The sequence below is a fragment of the Nelumbo lutea genome, chromosome 5 (assembly GCF_056320005.1).
Source record: "Nelumbo lutea isolate HS-2025 chromosome 5, American lotus-T2T, whole genome shotgun sequence".
Taxonomy (NCBI): Eukaryota; Viridiplantae; Streptophyta; class Magnoliopsida; order Proteales; family Nelumbonaceae; genus Nelumbo; species Nelumbo lutea.
The window spans coordinates 14,767,462-14,785,139 of record NC_142688.1 but is presented as its reverse complement, the minus strand read 5'-3'; the positions used below and the strand labels follow the sequence as shown (position 1 = coordinate 14,785,139).

The 17,678-nt window shown below is 37.1% G+C and overlaps 1 protein-coding gene across 6 annotated transcripts; it reads left to right on the top strand.

The window, feature by feature from the left end:
• Positions 1–1,874: 1,874 nt before the first annotated feature.
• On the top strand, positions 1,875–16,298 carry LOC148850525 (putative pectin methyltransferase QUA2). 6 transcript variants are annotated; one of them, XM_088944564.1, is made up of 12 exons: positions 1,908–2,033; positions 2,123–2,200; positions 2,388–2,547; positions 2,670–3,105; positions 3,738–4,474; positions 4,561–4,693; positions 6,149–6,389; positions 10,681–10,903; positions 11,038–11,213; positions 11,335–11,638; positions 12,868–13,006; positions 15,584–16,298. In XM_088944564.1, the coding sequence occupies exons 5-12, from the start codon at positions 3,747–3,749 to the stop codon at positions 15,740–15,742; spliced, it is 2,103 nt and encodes a 700-aa protein (XP_088800690.1). In that variant the 5' UTR covers positions 1,908–2,033; positions 2,123–2,200; positions 2,388–2,547; positions 2,670–3,105; positions 3,738–3,746; the 3' UTR covers positions 15,743–16,298. The 6 variants fall into 6 exon arrangements, with proteins under 6 accessions (XP_088800691.1, XP_088800689.1, XP_088800694.1 ...); XM_088944563.1 differs by lacking the exon at positions 2,123–2,200 and having other exon boundaries at positions 1,897–2,033; positions 2,388–3,105; XM_088944568.1 differs by lacking the exons at positions 2,388–2,547; positions 2,670–3,105 and having other exon boundaries at positions 1,903–2,033.
• The last annotated feature ends 1,380 nt before the right edge of the window (positions 16,299–17,678 follow it).

Genomic DNA, 17,678 nt, shown 5'->3' with positions numbered 1-17,678 from the left:
CTGAATAAAAATTAATCAATATACAGTCATACACAGATGCTACTTCCTTCTTTCTCTCTCTCTTACCAACTACCTTATCCAAATTTTCACAACACTACACTACACTCTACTTTTGTTTTGTAGCTTAGTCATTGGATGGGGTTCCCACCACACCAGGACTCCCAATTCCCGAAAATTTGACGTAGACACAACCACCCCACTTCACATGTGGGCTTCTCCATAGACGCTATTTTGTCCTCTGACACAGTGACACCTGCCCAATTTGCATTGGATGGTTAGGAGGGTTCCAATCAAGTCAAACCTTTACTCAACAAATCCACTCTGTAAATAAAGCCCATTATGTGTACGGTCCAAATCCAAATACCCAACTACGGGAATGGGAGAAGCAAGAACTAATGACAGCTTTGCAATCTAACATAATAACCAACAAACTAATCGATAATTAATAGGTTTTACTTGTACAGTATGACACTATAACTAGTAGTGCTGCTATCAACGATCAAATTACAGAAAACATACCAGCGTAAAAAAAGTAATGGCTTATAATTTCATATAATTAAACAGGATCCAGAATTCTTGATTGAGCCGTTGACAAAAGCCAAAAGCTAGACCAGACTGATGTTATCATTATGTGCCCGTCTGGGAAGTTTTTCGTCTTACATTGTAGGCTCCACCTGAACAGTGTGTAGAAATTTGGCACCGGGCAAGCCCAGATTAGATGTCCTACAGCCTTAACGTCGAAGCTTCTTTTAGTGGCTTTTTCAAAGGATCAAACATCAAAGCAGCTCAACCAACAGCTTCAATCCCGTTTCGTGCGAGACCGGATCTGCTCCTCACACTTAGCGTCTCACATGCACATCCTACCATGTATTGGAAACATCTTCTATCGTTATCAATATTATCCATAGTAGATGTTTTCATGCATGGAGGAAGTGCACGTGAGGCACCCGTTTGTGAGGAGCAGATCCCGTCTCTTTATAGGCGTTCAAATCATTTGCATCCTGCACGGATTCGTAGATTTACGCCTCCATGTTAACATTTCGAACTTCGAAATTCAGAATTTACATCCCTGTTGCCCTACAAACCCCTCAACATATTGTAACATGACGGGATTTGCTCCTCACATGCACATCCACCGTATATTGGGAATATGATAGAATGTGTGTGAGACACCTGTGAGGCGTCACATGTGAGGAGTATATTCGGTCTTTATGGTAACCGTATATTGAGAACATCTCCCCTATCTTTCATAGTGTCATTGGAAAATGCTCTCATACATGATTGAAATGTACTGTACGAGCATTTGTGGGCCTTGCACTGACTGAATTCGGTTTCCCCTCTGTGGAGACGCAGATGTAAATTCCGAAATTCACCGTCAGTCTGTCGCCACCAATTATACCGAATCCAATCCAATAGAAATATGGCAAATCTCGGACCGGACGTTTCCGCATATCGATGGTCCACCGACACAGAAATGCGGGCGCAGTGGACCCCACAACTCCCTATCTTACATGTGAACTCACATACACCGATATATAATTTTATTTCATATTTCCCTGCCTTTCGCCGATTTTACATCTGCCACCATAGAAGGCGCCCCTAAAACGCCCCATATATACATCTCATCGTACATTAAGAATATCTTTCGTATTCTTTTTTCGCTTCAACAGGGGTAACTCATCCCCTTTCTCTTAACCCCCTAACCCCGGTGCCAGCGAAATTTGATCTCAGGTCTCTAGTCCGTCGAATTGGGTGATGCTCCTAATGCACGGTGAATGTGCATGTGAGGCGCCCATTTGTGAATGACGAGCAGATCCCGTCACCATCCACACACGTGACACCTATTCTTATTCGTGAGAACGGCATAAAAATACAAGTATCTCCCTCCCGTGCTTCAGCTCTACTCTCCTCACCCCTCACTTCCTCAGTCCTCGCGTTCTCCTGCTCTCTAGTCTCTACTTCTACTGTCACTACGAGACGTTGTCGCAAAGGGGGAACGCGAAGCGGGGATGAGTCGATGACTGAATAAAGGGGTAAAAGATTTATAAATTTTTTGTCTTTGGATCTTTGTCGATTACTTGTGTCAGTGTTCTCCTAATTAAATTTGATTAAAAAACTGTAGAAGGTAAAAACGAGGGTGAAGACAAAGGGGAGAAAATTGATTCCGTCCTTGGAATGAAGGATTAGTTGATTACCTTCGGTAATTACATTTCAAAATCTGTGTTCAATTATATGTTTATCTTCACGCTTCACAACTGAAAAGTGATTTTTTTTTCGCAATCAACCAGCAATCGATTTTTAGCTTTTTTAACTTTGAAAGCTTTTCGTCGATTCTCACCGCCATTAATCTGTATAACGACTTGATTTGTGTTAGTGCTTTAATTTAGGGTTTAGGTCGAACTGTCGAAGTAAATGTCGGGTTCAAGTTAGCAAAAAAGTGATCTTCATCTTCGCTCAAGCCCGTCCGGTGAATTTCGGCTTCCGTGCCAGATCTAGCTAGCTAGGGCTTCTGTCAAGGATTCGGATTTGGCGATTAATTTATTAAAGGTAGATCTGCTATTAATGTAGGTAGAAATCTCCATTGAGAGAGCTAATCCCGAGTCGTTGAAACTTGAAATATTCTATTGGAAAAGAGTTGATGGTAAGAAATCTTAACTGCTCGGAAATAGGGTAAAATTTATCATCGTGGGAACACCGTTTGTTAATTGGCGTCTCTTATCGGATGGTTATTTATCAAAGCAACCGAGAATTACTGTTGGGATAGATTTCTACAGCTCGGCTCGGGATGGGATGGTCAATGGTGGAGTGTCTATTAGGAAACTCGAACTCCTGAGTCTTGAGGGGTGAAGTGATTTTCGCACATTCCAGTCATTCATTTATTATCGGGTGGCATGAAAGTATGGTAATCACGAGCGCGATCTTCTCTTTTCCGTCCATCCGTCAATAAAAGAAAGCAAGCAGGAGTGCGATAGGAGAAGTTTTTAAGAGAACAAACCGGAGTCGCATAGTCTCAATACAGTCGTCAAGTGATGGCGTAAGATTGCATGAAAACCGCAACTTAAGAGGCAGGAATTCAGGCTCTTTCTCCCTTTCTCGCTCGAGAAGGTAGGTTTGGTTGTGTTTGAAATCTAAGCAAGGCTCTTACTAGGTCTGCTGTCGGTTGGTTGGTTTAGGATACCCACGCCGTTCCCTTAATGTTTATTGCTTCTTTTCAAAAACGATTTTTTTTGTGCGCGTTTTGCACTTTTTAATAGTCAAAAGTCCGGCTTTCTGTTAGTCGGTTGATCTGGATGAGTTCCTCCTACCGTACTGGTTTTCATTTTTTAGTTTCTCAGTCCTAGGTACTCAGTACTCACAGCTCAGCTGAGCTTTAACTGAACTGAACTCACCCATTCGCGGACCTGTTCATTGGGGTGGTGGTAATCCCCTGGGACCTATTAAATGGTCTGTAATCCGTGTGTGCTTTCTTACTTCTTGGTTTTCTGAATCTGGGCTTCTTCGTTCTCTTCCCATTCCTTTGTTGTGGTTGACGAGCGGTGACGCTTAGTAAGTCTCTTAATTTTCCGGTAGAAGTATGATTTTCCAATTCCGATGTAATTTTTTAGTTGGTTTTTGATCTAGTTAGCAAATTCTGCTTATAGATCTTGTCCCGGAGGCTCCTTTTTCATTCTTCCCTGTTGAGCGTGAAGAAATTGTTCTTGATTCGATTTTATTTTGTTTGTGGTTCTTATTTTCAGGCGTCGAGAATGTCGCGACCACTTCAGCGTAGTAGTATATCAGGTGGTGGACGGATCGTGGAGAGCAGCCGTGACTCCTGGGACTCTCAGATGAAATCCAGAAGTCCCAGAACAGAGAAGGAGGACGTGAATAGAAATCGCTCTTCTCCTGATCACACTTCTCTATCACTTCGTTTCCTTGTAAATTTGTTTTTTCCGGACAACTCTTCCTTCAAATCAGGTCTTACCGATAATGGTTTTGGATCTGACCCCTTCAACATGGGAAGTTCAAGAAGTCGGCAGAACCTAACATTGCTTTTCCTCAGAATCAGTTTAGTTTTGATTGTGATTCTTGCTCTTTCTGGATCTCTTTGGTGGACAATCTCCATCTCGACGTCCTCGAGAGGCTATATCTTCAGGGGTTATAGGCGGCTACAGGAGCAACTCATTTCGGACCTTTCAGACATTGGGGAGCTCTCTCTGGGTGCTGCAAGGTTGAAAGAGCTAGATTACTGTTCCGAGGAGTCTGAGAACCATGTGCCGTGCTTCAACATTTCTCAGAATCTTGAATTGGGTTACTCTGATGGCAATGAGTATGACCGTCAATGTGGACATGGATCGAGGCAGAGTTGCCTAGTTTTTCCTCCCAGAAACTATAGAGTTCCTCTAAGGTGGCCTACTGGAAGAGATGTCATCTGGATTGCGAATGTGAAAATTACTGCCCAAGAGGTCCTTTCTTCTGGCAGCTTGACCAAGAGGTATGGGAATTTTCTTCCTCAAGCAATTTTGTTTCAACCAGTCCTCTATACCCTGTGATTTATACGACCTATCTGTATGGTTGCAGGATGATGATGTTGGAGGAAGATCAGATATCCTTTCGTTCAGACTCTCTTATGTTTGACGGGGTTGAAGATTACTCTCATCAAATAGCTGAAATGATTGGGCTGAGAAATGAATCTAATTTCATTCAGGCTGGGGTAAGTGAAACCTTGTTTTTTGTTAGAGACTACCGTTTTCTTAATCATTGTCATTGCCTTCTGTCAGTTCTGCAGCCTTACGTTTGATTCTTGTAACTGCTATTCATTAATCTTCCATTATTTGATTCTTTTGGAGCATCAAAATTGAATGGAATTTACTAATTAAACTTTGCCATGCCGACTGTCTCTTTGGGATAAATTTAAGACTTTTCTTCCTTAATAGATTTTGCTGTTCCTATCCTTGGGCATTGTCTTCAAGTTCAGTATAACACAACGTTGTTTAGGGGTAAGAAAATAGTGGGCTCAATGTGTGGCATGGTTACAACTCTATTGTGACTGAAAGGTTCTCTGTTTAAGCTTACAGGCCTTTAGATTGGTGCAGAAGGAGAACCAGGTTAAGAAAGAAGGATTCCCATCACAAATTGATAATGACTTAGCACATCTTGGTACAAAGATTAAATGAGACCAACCCGGTGCTGGTCTTGGCTATCTGGGATATTGGGAAGGGTGAACCGGATATGGACTAATGGACTTAGCCTGTGTTTTTTTCCCTGGGGGCGGGGAGCACAGAGTGGTTGTGAGACAAAAGAAAAAAAAAAAAAAGAATGTCTAAGGGAAGTTGGATTTAGGAAACCATGAAATTCCATATGAAATAGCCTCAATGTTTTCTTTACTACAGGATCTTGTTATCTTTTAACTTTAAACAGTTTCATTAGTTATAAATTTTGTGGTAACTCAATTCAATTTAACTTAAAAACTTGTAATTATTTAAATTTATGAATCCAATGAGTTCCTTTATTAAAAGCATGTAGGTTTCCCCATCAGCTCATCTTCATTATTTAAATTAGATTCAATTCAGTTATCAAGAAGATCATCATCCTCACCATCAACCCCTTCCATATTAATAGCACCCTTGTTTGTTTTGGTGAGTGAATCAGATTCCTCCATAACCTTTCCATCCTGCAATATAACATATTTAGATCTTGTAGAGCCATTATTCTTCTGAATCCATCTTATCCGAACACTTTCCTGATTAGAGGTTTAATGGTGGCGTGACCAACATTTATAAAGCGGGTCCTGGATCTTTCTTTAACCATACCGACCCTGAAATCTTTAGCCTGGGCCCAATGTCCTTTTTGTACATTCTTCAGGCATGGCAGATTGTCACAAAATTCTAAATTCTTTTCTTGTGTAATCCTATCTGAGTTGAAGTCTATTTGAATTTGAATCTGGTCTTATCATTGGCTTGATCACCATATTGCCTTGTCCAAAATGTCATTTTGGGCTTGACTAGATTCAGCCATTTTTTTAACCGAAGGACATATACATGATAATGATACATATTTAATCTTCCTCAGCAATTGATGATCCTTGATTTCAGAAATAAGACTAGTTATAAGTTCCTTTTCAGTAATAGAAGGGAATCAATATTAATTTCCACATAAACCTTTTCAGGTTAGAACTGTCTTGGATATTGGATGTGGCTATGGCAGCTTTGGAGCCCATCTCTTTTCAAAGCAACTATTGACCATGTGCATTGCAAACTATGAAGCTTCAGGGAGTCAAGTGCAACTAACTCTAGAAAGAGGTCTTCCTGCTATGATTGGTTCTTTTACTTTAAAGCAGTTGCCATATCCTTCTCTTTCCTTTGACATGGTGCATTGTGCAAGATGTGGCATTGACTGGGATCAGAAAGGTATTATTAAGCATTATCTATGCTTATGGCAGCACAAAGCCACAAACACTAAGCATATGCTTGTACTTGTATAAGTATTCTTTTGCACATTATGGCTGTTACTTTGTTTCTACATGATAATTTGATTATAATGACAGTATGAATAACAAATAAATCATTGATGTAATAGTTTACTACTCTGGACTTACCCAAAAAGAAAAGGAAGAACAAAAAACATTTCATTTAGTTTATCAATATAATGGGCTTACCCCAGTGAAGTATTCCATTAAACTGCTATTGTCATATTTCTTTCTCCTCTAAGCCAATAGCTGAATTATGGTAATGTGCTTTAATCATTCAAGTTGAAGAACTTGCTGAGATAGGAGATTCAATATGTACCCTCTATCACCATACAAGAAACAATGGCTAAAACAATTGAAGATGCTTGACTGCCTGTGCTACCTTGCCTTTCTTTTATATATATATATATTGATATACCTGGAGCTTATTTCTCCTCTTCAGATGATTAAATCTGTAGCAAAGTCATATTGGTAGATGAGTGTACTCGTCCAACATTCTACTAGGTAATTGTAAACTCTCAGATGTGGGAGAGTCATAACTTATAACATGTTGTGCTTGCTATTTGTATTGGTGGAGCTCTGGTATTATGAAATTGATCTTAGGTCATTGATTATGTTGAAGGAAATTAGTCTCCACATTTTGTATTTTGTTCAGATGTGATTATATTGATAGTGGAATTTTGGGCTAATTCAGACTCATAATAGTAATCATCGTAGTAAATTAACATATAATATGTGGTAGAAACGAAAAGAGAACGCATATATTATGTAAAAAACTGAAGGAGGGTGCTGAATCTAGTATTTAAAGAACTAATGCTTTGATAAACAAGATAAAACATCACTTTTAGATACAACAATCCAATAGGCTCCATCTCCTCAAAATTTTCTTTCACACCCTATAAATTTTGAGTAGTTGTTGCAGTATTCATGGACATGGGCACAGGAATCAGAACCCAACATATGTCCAGGAGTCTGACTTGGCATGACAAAGAAACAAGGACTCATGGAAACGTCTGTATTCAAGTATATAAACTATTAAATGTTGAACTTCAACATTACAAACCCATAGAAAAAGGTCTAATAGATCATCTTTGTTACTTAATAACGTGTTATAGGAAAAATGACATTCATTTTTTATATTACCTGTTTGTTTATGTTGAATAAGCAAGGAGAAAAAGAAAAAATATCACATAGAAGTGACCTTGAAGAGTTCCATGAAATGTCAGAGCCCTATGCATGTCTGACATTGAAATTTAATCGATTTAGGAGAGTTCATCCAACAATGGTTGGCTCTAAATATGAAAAATGTAGAAATAGCGATTTCTGCTGTATGTTACTGATCTAAAAATTTAAGCTGGTGTCACCTTAATTGAGGCCTGAGCAGTATGATTAGTAACATACAAGCAAATATTTTCGCCATGTGTTAGTAGATTATTTTTATTACTCTGCCTAACCATGATGAAGAATCTTGGAAATATGTTATTTTTGCATACTAATGCTCCAGTATGGCAAATAAACTTTCTTTCTCCATTAATATCGAAGGAATGAAGCTCCACACTGAAACATATCCAGAAAGTATAGTCAATTGGAACTGACTTAGATGGGCTCTTTAATAGATCCTTCATACTACACCTCAAGAGTGAAACTAACCAAACTTGCTATCAACAGTCAAGATCCTAAACCTCACTTTGGCATGCACTGTTCTTTTAAATTTTAGTGGCACTGGTTCTAACATTGTGGATCTTTTTCTATCAAAATATACAGAATAGTATAAATCCCTTTAAGTGCCTTCAGAAAGAAAAACAATTTTATCTACTGGACTACACAGGAGGTCTTTCTGAGGTGCATTTTGCCTGGTCATTTTAGTTTTTTATTTTTTTTGGACTGTGTATGCAGTTTCTGTTGTCATTTGTTATATTAGCACTTTATAATTCTATCATCTGTTCCTTGTTCCAAATCATTGTGATATTCCTGGTGCTATCTTGTCCTTATTGTGAATTCTTTTTGTCAAGTTTAATGAGTAAAGGGAAAAGTTACAATATGACACCATGTCTTATGCTGTATTTTGGGGAGGGAAAAAGAAGGCCATGTCATCCACTGTAACACTTGAAAAAGCTCCCAGTTAGAGGACACAATTTATTCCACAGGGAAAGTAAGTTTCCCGGTACAACTGCCTTTAGAGAACCTGTCTTTTGCTAGCCCATCAGCAGTCAAACTGGATAATCTAAGAATTCCCTTGATCTTGTCTTTTATTTTAAAATTAACTATCATGAAATCACTGGCCTTTGTTTGAAGCACATCCCCTTTCTTCTAGGCAAGATTGTACCGACCATCTCCATCTTTGTTTTTTTATCAACAACTTTTTTGATAAATAAAGAATTTATTAACGGAATAAACCACTGTTACAGAATACACTTGGAGAGGTACGAGCCGCAACCTCTCCAACCCATCAAGAACTAATTGAGTTGTTTTTTTATCAACAACTCAATTAAAGAATTTCATTCATGGAAAAAAAAACCTTTCTATCCAGAGAAAATAGTGAGACAATATGAAACAACACCAATATATTAAGAAGCATATGACAAACTAAAATATCATAAGCTTTCATTCTTTTTAACCTATCAAACAAGATCAATTTTGGTCCTTGGAGTTGAGTAAGCGACTTTGCTTTTAGTGAAGTCAAATCCCATCTCCAACAGGTGTTGAGAAACTAAACAGTATGGTTTACTCATGTTTCTGATCAAATCTCTAATGCTTGACAGTCCTGTGTTTCTGGAAGAACGCATGTGAAGTTTGAGTTTTATTATCCCCCTTTTTAGGAGCAATTCAATGATTGGAAATATGACATCTTTGAGGAGCATAAAAAACACGGTTCCCTCATGATTTCTGATCAGGTTCCCATTGCCATACAGTTCAGTATTTCAGAAGGAACAATAGCAAAGTTGAATTTTATTATCCTGCTTTTAGGAACAATTCAATCGTTGGATATAGGGCATCCTTGAGGAGCATAAATAACAGCAAAATAATTCCTACCCCTGACGATAGCATCCATTGAAGTACCCTTGAATCCTCCAAAGTGGATATACAGTGGGCTACTTAAACAGCAGTAATATCATGCACAATGCTCACCTCTTGACTTTTGTTATTGAAAATAGAGAATGTGAACTTTAATGATGGTAATCCTACCACCAATAGAGCTGTAATTCTTCTTCCTTGTAGCCAGTTTCTTAGAGAATTTCCCCACTATTAAGTCATAAATGAGATTGACCTAAGGTTCCCTAAGGGTAAGCTAAGACATTTTTAGGGCAACAAAGCAGCTTTAAAACCTATGGCAGAAACTGCTTCCTTCTCAGCACTCAAACTGATTCTTGAAACACTACACCATAATAAATTCTCCTTTAGAACAGACAACATTTCAAAAATCTCAAATACAGCTTTGAAGTTCAGGAAATGTCCTGCCCCCTTGAACTCACAAAAGATGATGGTATCATCAGAAAACTGAATGACCTCTACCACCAAAATGAAGAGGGGAAAGTGGATCTTCCTATTTTAACCCCCTCAGGACCTTGGAAATACCATTTTGGGAACCATGTATGAGGACAAAATAGTGATTAGAGGACACAATCCATCACCCACCTAATCCATTTGGGCCAAAATCCGTTGGGGAGAGAATCCATTCCCCACTTAATATGATCATAGGTCTTTTCAAGGTCTAGCTCGCACATCATTTCTGTCCTTGTGCCATTACATAGGATATCATTTTTCCACTTAGGTCTTTATTCTATTCATTTACTGTGTTTAGATTGGAGATACATTATTCATGGTGGGATGCCAAACCCATAGGTTCTCAACTGAGTTAAACACAAACAAAATACAAAAAGGTTGAATAATTTTTTCTTCTAACCAGTAGGTATTCTGGATGATAATGGTACCTTGGACCTCATGTTACTGAAAGTTTTCGCTTCAGCTTGAATGGTCCCATAGAGACAAAAAAAAAATGTTCCTTTCAATAATATCTGTTGGGCATTTATGTGCTTCAGTTTTCTGCTGAACTTCAAATGAGCATATTAAGGTATGCAGAGTTTTTCATATGGTTGCAGCTCCACAGATAACCAATGATTGACTTACATGTTGTTTACCTTTTCTCCAACATATTCGTTTTGCTTTTATGTTTTGGTTAAAAAATTTGGCAATTCGATATAACATTTTCCTTCTCTAATTGTGTGATGCAGATGGTATTTTCTTGGTTGAGGTTGATAGAGTTCTGAAACCAGGTGGATACTTTGTTTGGACTTCACCTATAACTAATGCTCAATCCCTTCGTAACAAACAGGATCAAAAGAAATGGACAATTGTTCACAATTTTGCAGAAAACCTCTGCTGGGACATGTTGTCGCAACAAGAGGAAACTGTTGTTTGGAAGAAGACAAGCAAAAAAGATTGTTATGCTTCTCGGTGAGGCATTTAATAATTCCTTCAAACATATTATTTTATTAATCGGAATGTAATTTATTTAGTTGCTTAAAAATTCATTTATGATCAAGGTGAGGACCTTGAATCTAGTTACCTACTGCTTGATGGATTTCTAGGAAGTCAGGTTCCGGACCTCCTATCTGCAGTAAAGGTCAAGATGTTGAAACTCCATATTATCGACCTCTCCAGCTTTGCATCGGAGGAACTCACAGTCGCCGATGGGTTCCTATTGAAAGAAGAACAACCTGGCCATCTAGGTCTAAGTTGAACTCAAGTGAACTTGAAATTCATGGTAATTTCATTGTACATTAGCTTGTTGAGCAGTTCCTTTGGAACAATAGATGATCGTAAGCAATGAATCCCTTCACATTTCCTCTGCTTTGATATTCATTAATGGTTTTCATGTTTCTCAGGTGTACATCCAGAAGAGATCGCTGAGGATGCTATAAACTGGAACTCAGCAGTTCATAATTACTGGTCCCTTCTCTCACCCTTGATTTTCTCAGACCATCCTAAGAGACCTGGTGGTGAGGATCCTTCTCCGCCTTTTAATATGCTGAGAAATGTACTGGACATGAATGCTCAGTTTGGTGGTTTAAATTCTGCGTTACTAGAGTCTGGGAAAACTGTTTGGGTAATGAATGTAGTCCCTACAAGCGGACCAAACTACCTTCCTCTGATCCTTGATAGGGGATTTGTTGGTGTCTTACATGACTGGTATGTGAATTCTTTTTTTTTTTTTAATGTTCTTCTTACTATAAATTCCAATTTCTTATTTGGTCCTTTCTGGTTGTCCTTCCAACTTAACATTTAGGAGTTATGGCCAACTGTGATTTGAATTAAACTGGCTCCATGTAACGTTACAACAAGATATGGGTGTCAAGAGTGGTCTAAACTTTCTCTTCTTCTTTGATGGTGGAGACTGAATGCTAACATTCAAGTTTTATCTTGCTTCCTAGCAGAAGTTATCTGACTGATGAACTATCTATTATCTCTTGCTGTGACAAACTTCCATCATAACCTCATCCCATTTCTACACTATGCAGTGTCAAAATTTCTGTCTAGAAGGTTTGACCTTGTTAGCTACTGATAAAGAACACATATGAATGTGAATCTTATTATCTTCAGTGGACCGTGGTTCCATATCATTTAAAGTTTCAAAGTATTGTATTGCTAAGATTTTTTTTTTCTTTTTTTTTTTTTTTTGGTAAATGAGTGTGTATTGCTAAGAATTTTACAAAGGCAATTTTAAGAGACATACCATGGTATGTGTGGAAAACATTGACAAACAACAGAAGAATTGAGATACACATAGATATGCTGGGGAAACTGGCATAAATCTCACAAATACGTTAACAACACTAATTCTAAGATCCACATGGATATAGATAGGTAATAAAAAATTAAAAACATAACAAACACATAATAGATATTTTATATGAAGCCATGAATGGATGTAAGTATACCAGGCATATAGAGATTACATGATAACTTCAATAATGCTTCATTTTACTAAAAGTTCGTTTGAGTTGCAGTCATACATTACATCAATGTGTGTTGCCGTGAGTTGATGTGTATTGTCGGGTACATGATCGATCCAGACTGTTCACTAAATGGGCCTTCTCATAGATGAATCCCAGATGTCAGTATGAGAGATCTTAACATTCTGATATAGAAACTGGACATAAATAGGAATAACAAGATTACTTTAGAATGGGAAGCTGCACATAGTGAGTGTTTAGAAAGTATCCTATTTTGATCAAGTTCTTGGGCTCTTATGCACAGATTATATGGGACAACTGATAAGTCCACAATTCAGTTCATTGAGAACAAAAGGCCTTCAGCCACAATAAAATTTCTCCTACATTATGTGCTTTTTTTGGAGATCCTTGTAAAAATGCTTTCGTTATGATTTTCTTTTAAACTTAATGATATCTTTATTCCAGGTGTGAAGCATTTCCAACATACCCTAGAACTTATGATATGGTGCATGCTGAAGGGCTTCTATCACTTCAAACTAGTAAACAGCATAGGTGCACCATGCTTGATTTATTTGCTGAGATAGACAGGCTTCTTCGTCCAGAGGTATCCTTCCTCATTTATGCCTCTAGTATTCTATATTTGATAATCATCTCTTTCTTTTTGGAGGCAATGTTCTACTCTGAAGATTAGTAATTAGATGTGTGCGAACTATTCCATACCTTTCTTCATAATATCCTCTCTATATAACTAAGAGCAATGTTGCAGAGCCTTTGCAAACAAACTCATCTGCATAAGAGCTTTCAACCTCTAATTTGGTCAGCTTTGGGATTCGGCTTTGCAAAACTGACAAAGGCAGAGTATATTGGTTTCATTACACTTTATGCCTGGAAAATATCAGTGGTCCTCAGTTAAATCATGAATACTTAATGTTCTATCATGATGTAATTTCACCATTTGATTTTATCTTATATGCGATCTATCTTTTTCATCCATGATCCATGGTACAGTACCATGGAGCAAGTGATTTGTTTTGAAAATTTGCAACATGCTGCAATGATTATTGTTCTGTTTGCTTTAGAGTTGGAACATGAACATGTATATTAAAGCATTCTCATATATACCAAAGAACTAAAAATAAAAAAGAAAGAAAAGAATAATAAAAACTCGTGTGTACCTGTAAGTTTTCAGTTGCATGTCTCTGAGCTTTTTTTTTTTTTGAAAGAGCATGTCTCTGAGCATGAGATGCTTGAAATGCTTATATAGAAAAGTACAGGAAAAGGAAAAAAAGTAGCACATCTCATCAGTAAAAAATGACATCAGATTGGTTTTCTGGTTTTTTTACTGGCACAGTAGGGTTCTGTCACTATGTACTTTTATTATATGGTTCATAGTTAATATCTTATTTTCAGAAACAATTTGAGATACTTCTCATGGATTCAAAATATAAGAAATCTGACTATCTTTGAATCACAAGCATGTCTTTGGATTGTTGGAATTGAGGTTGGGAATTGGAATAATAGGTTGGTATTTTTGGGTGTTTGGATGTGCCCAAATCATATGAATCAGAATATCCATGTAATCCCAGTTCATTCATTTATGAGAATTCAAACCGCCACTCCCTTTTTTTAATCCCCCTATCCATAGGAATTGGGTAATTGACCAACCAAACAATGACGCAGATCCTGGTGTCTCAAAAGATTGACTTGTAACATCATGTAATATCATAAATATAAATATCATAGTGATGGTGATAGTGATTAAAAATAACTATAAGATAAATTATTAAAATATCAATAAGGCAATATTAATACTTAAAATTTAAACAATGATGATGATGATAATGACGATAAATAACTCAGTATATATGTATATCAATATCCAATAAGAATTAACTATTTTTAGGTTATATATAACGGTTTAGTTCCATTTTATGACCTAACAATTTTTAATAATGAGAAAGTAGTCAAATATCTTTTTTTTTTTATCTTTAAACAATCTAAAAGAAGAGAATATAAAAAACCAAAAGTAAGTCATATGAAGTTATTTGGCTTTTTACATAATAACAATAACAGTAATAAATGGTAAAGAAGGGCAACATTAAATAAGAACCATAAAGAAATATAAAGAAAAAAAATTGTATAGAGCACTTAAAAATCATTGTCTAACAAAAAATAATTCATTTATGCTTATTATAGAAATCATTTTTGCTATCATCCAAACCTTATCCCAACTATATGGGGTTGGCTACGTGAATCTTGTTTTGCCATTCCGTTCTGTTATAAAGCCAATTATACTTTTTATAGAAAACATATCATAAAAATATGACAGTTTTGAAAACGCATTTCCTTGCTAAAATGAACAAAATGTGATTTGTGAAAAAATTATATTTATTAAGGCTATGTTTGGTTTGAAGGAAAAGGTAGGGAAAGACAGGGAAACCTATACAAGGTTTGTAAAGGTTTCCTTACCTTTCCCTACCTTTTCCTTCAAACCAAACATGGTCTAAAGGAATGATGAACCATTATTTAGTTAGAGTAGTTTAAGAGACATTTTGAATTATTCTTGGCCAATTTGATGGATTTCCAGTGTGTGTGTGTGTGTGTGTGTGCTAAGTAGATAAATTCCCATGTATTGCCCAACCAATGAACTTTTTAAGTCATGTATGTTCAAATACACATTGCTAATTCATATACATCTATCCAAAAAAAAAAAAAAAAATCAATGTACATTAGAGTTTCCATGTGAAATCCAAATTTAGGGGTGCAACTTGGACGGGCTGTAAAATGCTAACCCGGGCTAATCTGAGTTGCACCCCAATCCAAAATCACACAACACAAACACACCAAAAGGAAACTGTGAAATCATGCATATGGTTTATTAATAAGTTGTAGGACGTTACTGTCTTCTGGTTGCTCTCTCAGTTGGGAGATCCATATCGCAAGCAGCCAACCTGATCAGTTGATCATAGCTTTGGTTTATCTGGCATTGAAGGGTGTATTAGTATAATTTGTGTCGTGCTGGTGGCATGCCAATATACAATCACTTGTGTATTACATCAACCGTTATTAGTAAAAAGAATCAAGGATCTAACAATTAAGTGAACTTCTACTATTTAAAATGATCATGTTTTTTGGTTATTCCTATGTGCTTGAAATGCCTAACAATGTGCGGCTCATGCAGGGATGGGTGATACTTCACGACACAGCCTCTCTTATTGAATCAGGAAGAGCCCTTGCAACACGATTAAAATGGGATGCACGGGTGGTAGAACTGGAGATTAATAGTGATGAGAAACTTCTTGTCTGCCAAAAACCTTTCTTTAAGAGACAACAAAAGTAAATACGAATTTTTTACAAGCAAAGCCTTCAGAGATTCATGTCATAAGATAAACTATTTTTCTGGATGTTAGTTAATCATCATTAAGGTACAACCATGGACGGAAGAGTTGAGAATGATTTTTGAACAGAGGTAAACCAACAAGCAGAGAAGGGAGAGGCAACAATGAGACTGGTGGTGGCGACCTACCACAAACTTCTATGGAACCGCAAGGCGTCCATAGGACCATGTAATTAGGGGGAGATCAGGAGAGGGGGTACAATGATAGAGTTTTAACTCCTCTGTTATAGCCCGTTATAACAATACAACCCCGATGAATGATATATATAGATTGTTAAGAAGATGTCAGAATAAACAAGCATTGCTTTACTGTAGTATATATTAAAGGCTGTCCAATGCATTTATGTAAGGAATTCTTTTATTCTATTTTTTTCTTGTTCATCTTTTTTTCTTTAGCACAGCTCTTATAAATTGTTAGTAAGTTGGCGGCATAAAAAAGTGATGCTCGCTGTATTATCTTGAACTCTGGCCAATGCAATTACATATTTACATTAAGAAATTCTCTTTTTTTTTTTTACCATATTGTAAAACTCCATTGATGTTTGGGGCTTCATTTTTAGTGCTTTACACTATTCATGATGTTTCAGCCAAACTCTCTATACGTTTATCTATATCTATACTTATCTAAAAGGCAAGCTTTTTAAAATCGGACCAGACAGGAAACCGTTCTGGGTCTGGTTCCCGGGTTGAACGGTCTGACCATCCGGTCTGAATGTACAGCCCACTCTGATAGAAAAAATAAAAAATTTAAAAAACAAAAAAAAACAGCCAAAAACCGTTTTAGGGTCGAACGGTTTGACGGTCTGACTGTTCAGTTCAGCAATTTGCCTGACCAAATCAACGATTTTTTGCTAAAATGCGATTTTAGGGTTAAATGGAACCGGTAAGGTGACTGATTCCTGGTTTTTCCGGTCCAACCATTTGGTTAGGCCCGGTTTTGAAAACTTTGTTAAAAAGTATTAACATGTCTTTGAATTTCTGGACCTTTTGAGACCAAAATATCTCTGTTTGTTAATTCTAAGGTCAAATTGTAAGGAGGCATAATGATTAATATAAGAAATAGGGGTACAAGTTGGGCAGGTTGAGCCGGGTTTACGGTCAACCTGGGCCCGACACTAAAATTTGGGCTTAAGGCCCAAGCCCAAACTGAGTCCGAGGTCAAGCCCGGTCTTTTCAACCCAAGCCTAGCCTGTTGATGCACTCGGGTATATGTATGCAAAATTTACATATATCTATACGTATATGTGTATGAATATGTATAGTTAGACTGGGCTCTGTCTACTTAAGGGCTAAGCCCAGGCTCAGCCCAAAATATCGACTTGATCTCAAGTTGGAAAGAACTTGGATTTAGGCAATTAGAAAGTGGTTGGATTGATTTTTGACAATTTATGATTATTTCTTTATTATTACTTTCTCATTTGTTTGTATGTGTGTTATCTACTATCGTTCGTGTCTTTTTTTTTTGTATTGTCTAATATGCACTTTTCACTATTTCATCAAAAAATATAAAGTGGGTTGTGTCGTACCGGCATGACATGATTTTGCGGGTTGTCTATGCTTTGTAGGCCATGCCATGCTGACACATGGTCTTGGGTGGGTCATGCCCTATCGGCTTGAAACTCTTCAAAGGTTAGGCCTACAACTCAAGTCTTGGGTTGGGTTGGGTTGATGCTCGAGTTAGGGTTAGGGTTGAAATTTATTATCTCAACTTTACTTTGGATTGGGTTAGGATTGACCCCTCAGGCAACCCGACCCAACTCTATACTATATATCATGCATAAATATATGTTATATGTGTGATATATCATACATTAATTTGTTTAGATGCATGATACTTGTATAGCCCCCACCACATACTATCATTTATTTCTTTTAAGAT

What these genes read in the sequence shown, in the direction of transcription:
- LOC148850525 (XM_088944565.1), top strand. Translation starts at nt 3,747, where the DNA reads ATGTCGCGACCACTTCAGCGTAGTAGTATATCAGGTGGTGGACGGATC. An exon ending in AAGTGAACTTGAAATTCATG is followed by an intron (nt 11,214 to 11,334) that starts GTAATTTCATTG and finishes CATGTTTCTCAG; the next exon opens with GTGTACATCCAGAAGAGATC. An exon ending in ACAGGCTTCTTCGTCCAGAG is followed by an intron (nt 13,007 to 15,583) that starts GTATCCTTCCTC and finishes CGGCTCATGCAG; the next exon opens with GGATGGGTGATACTTCACGA.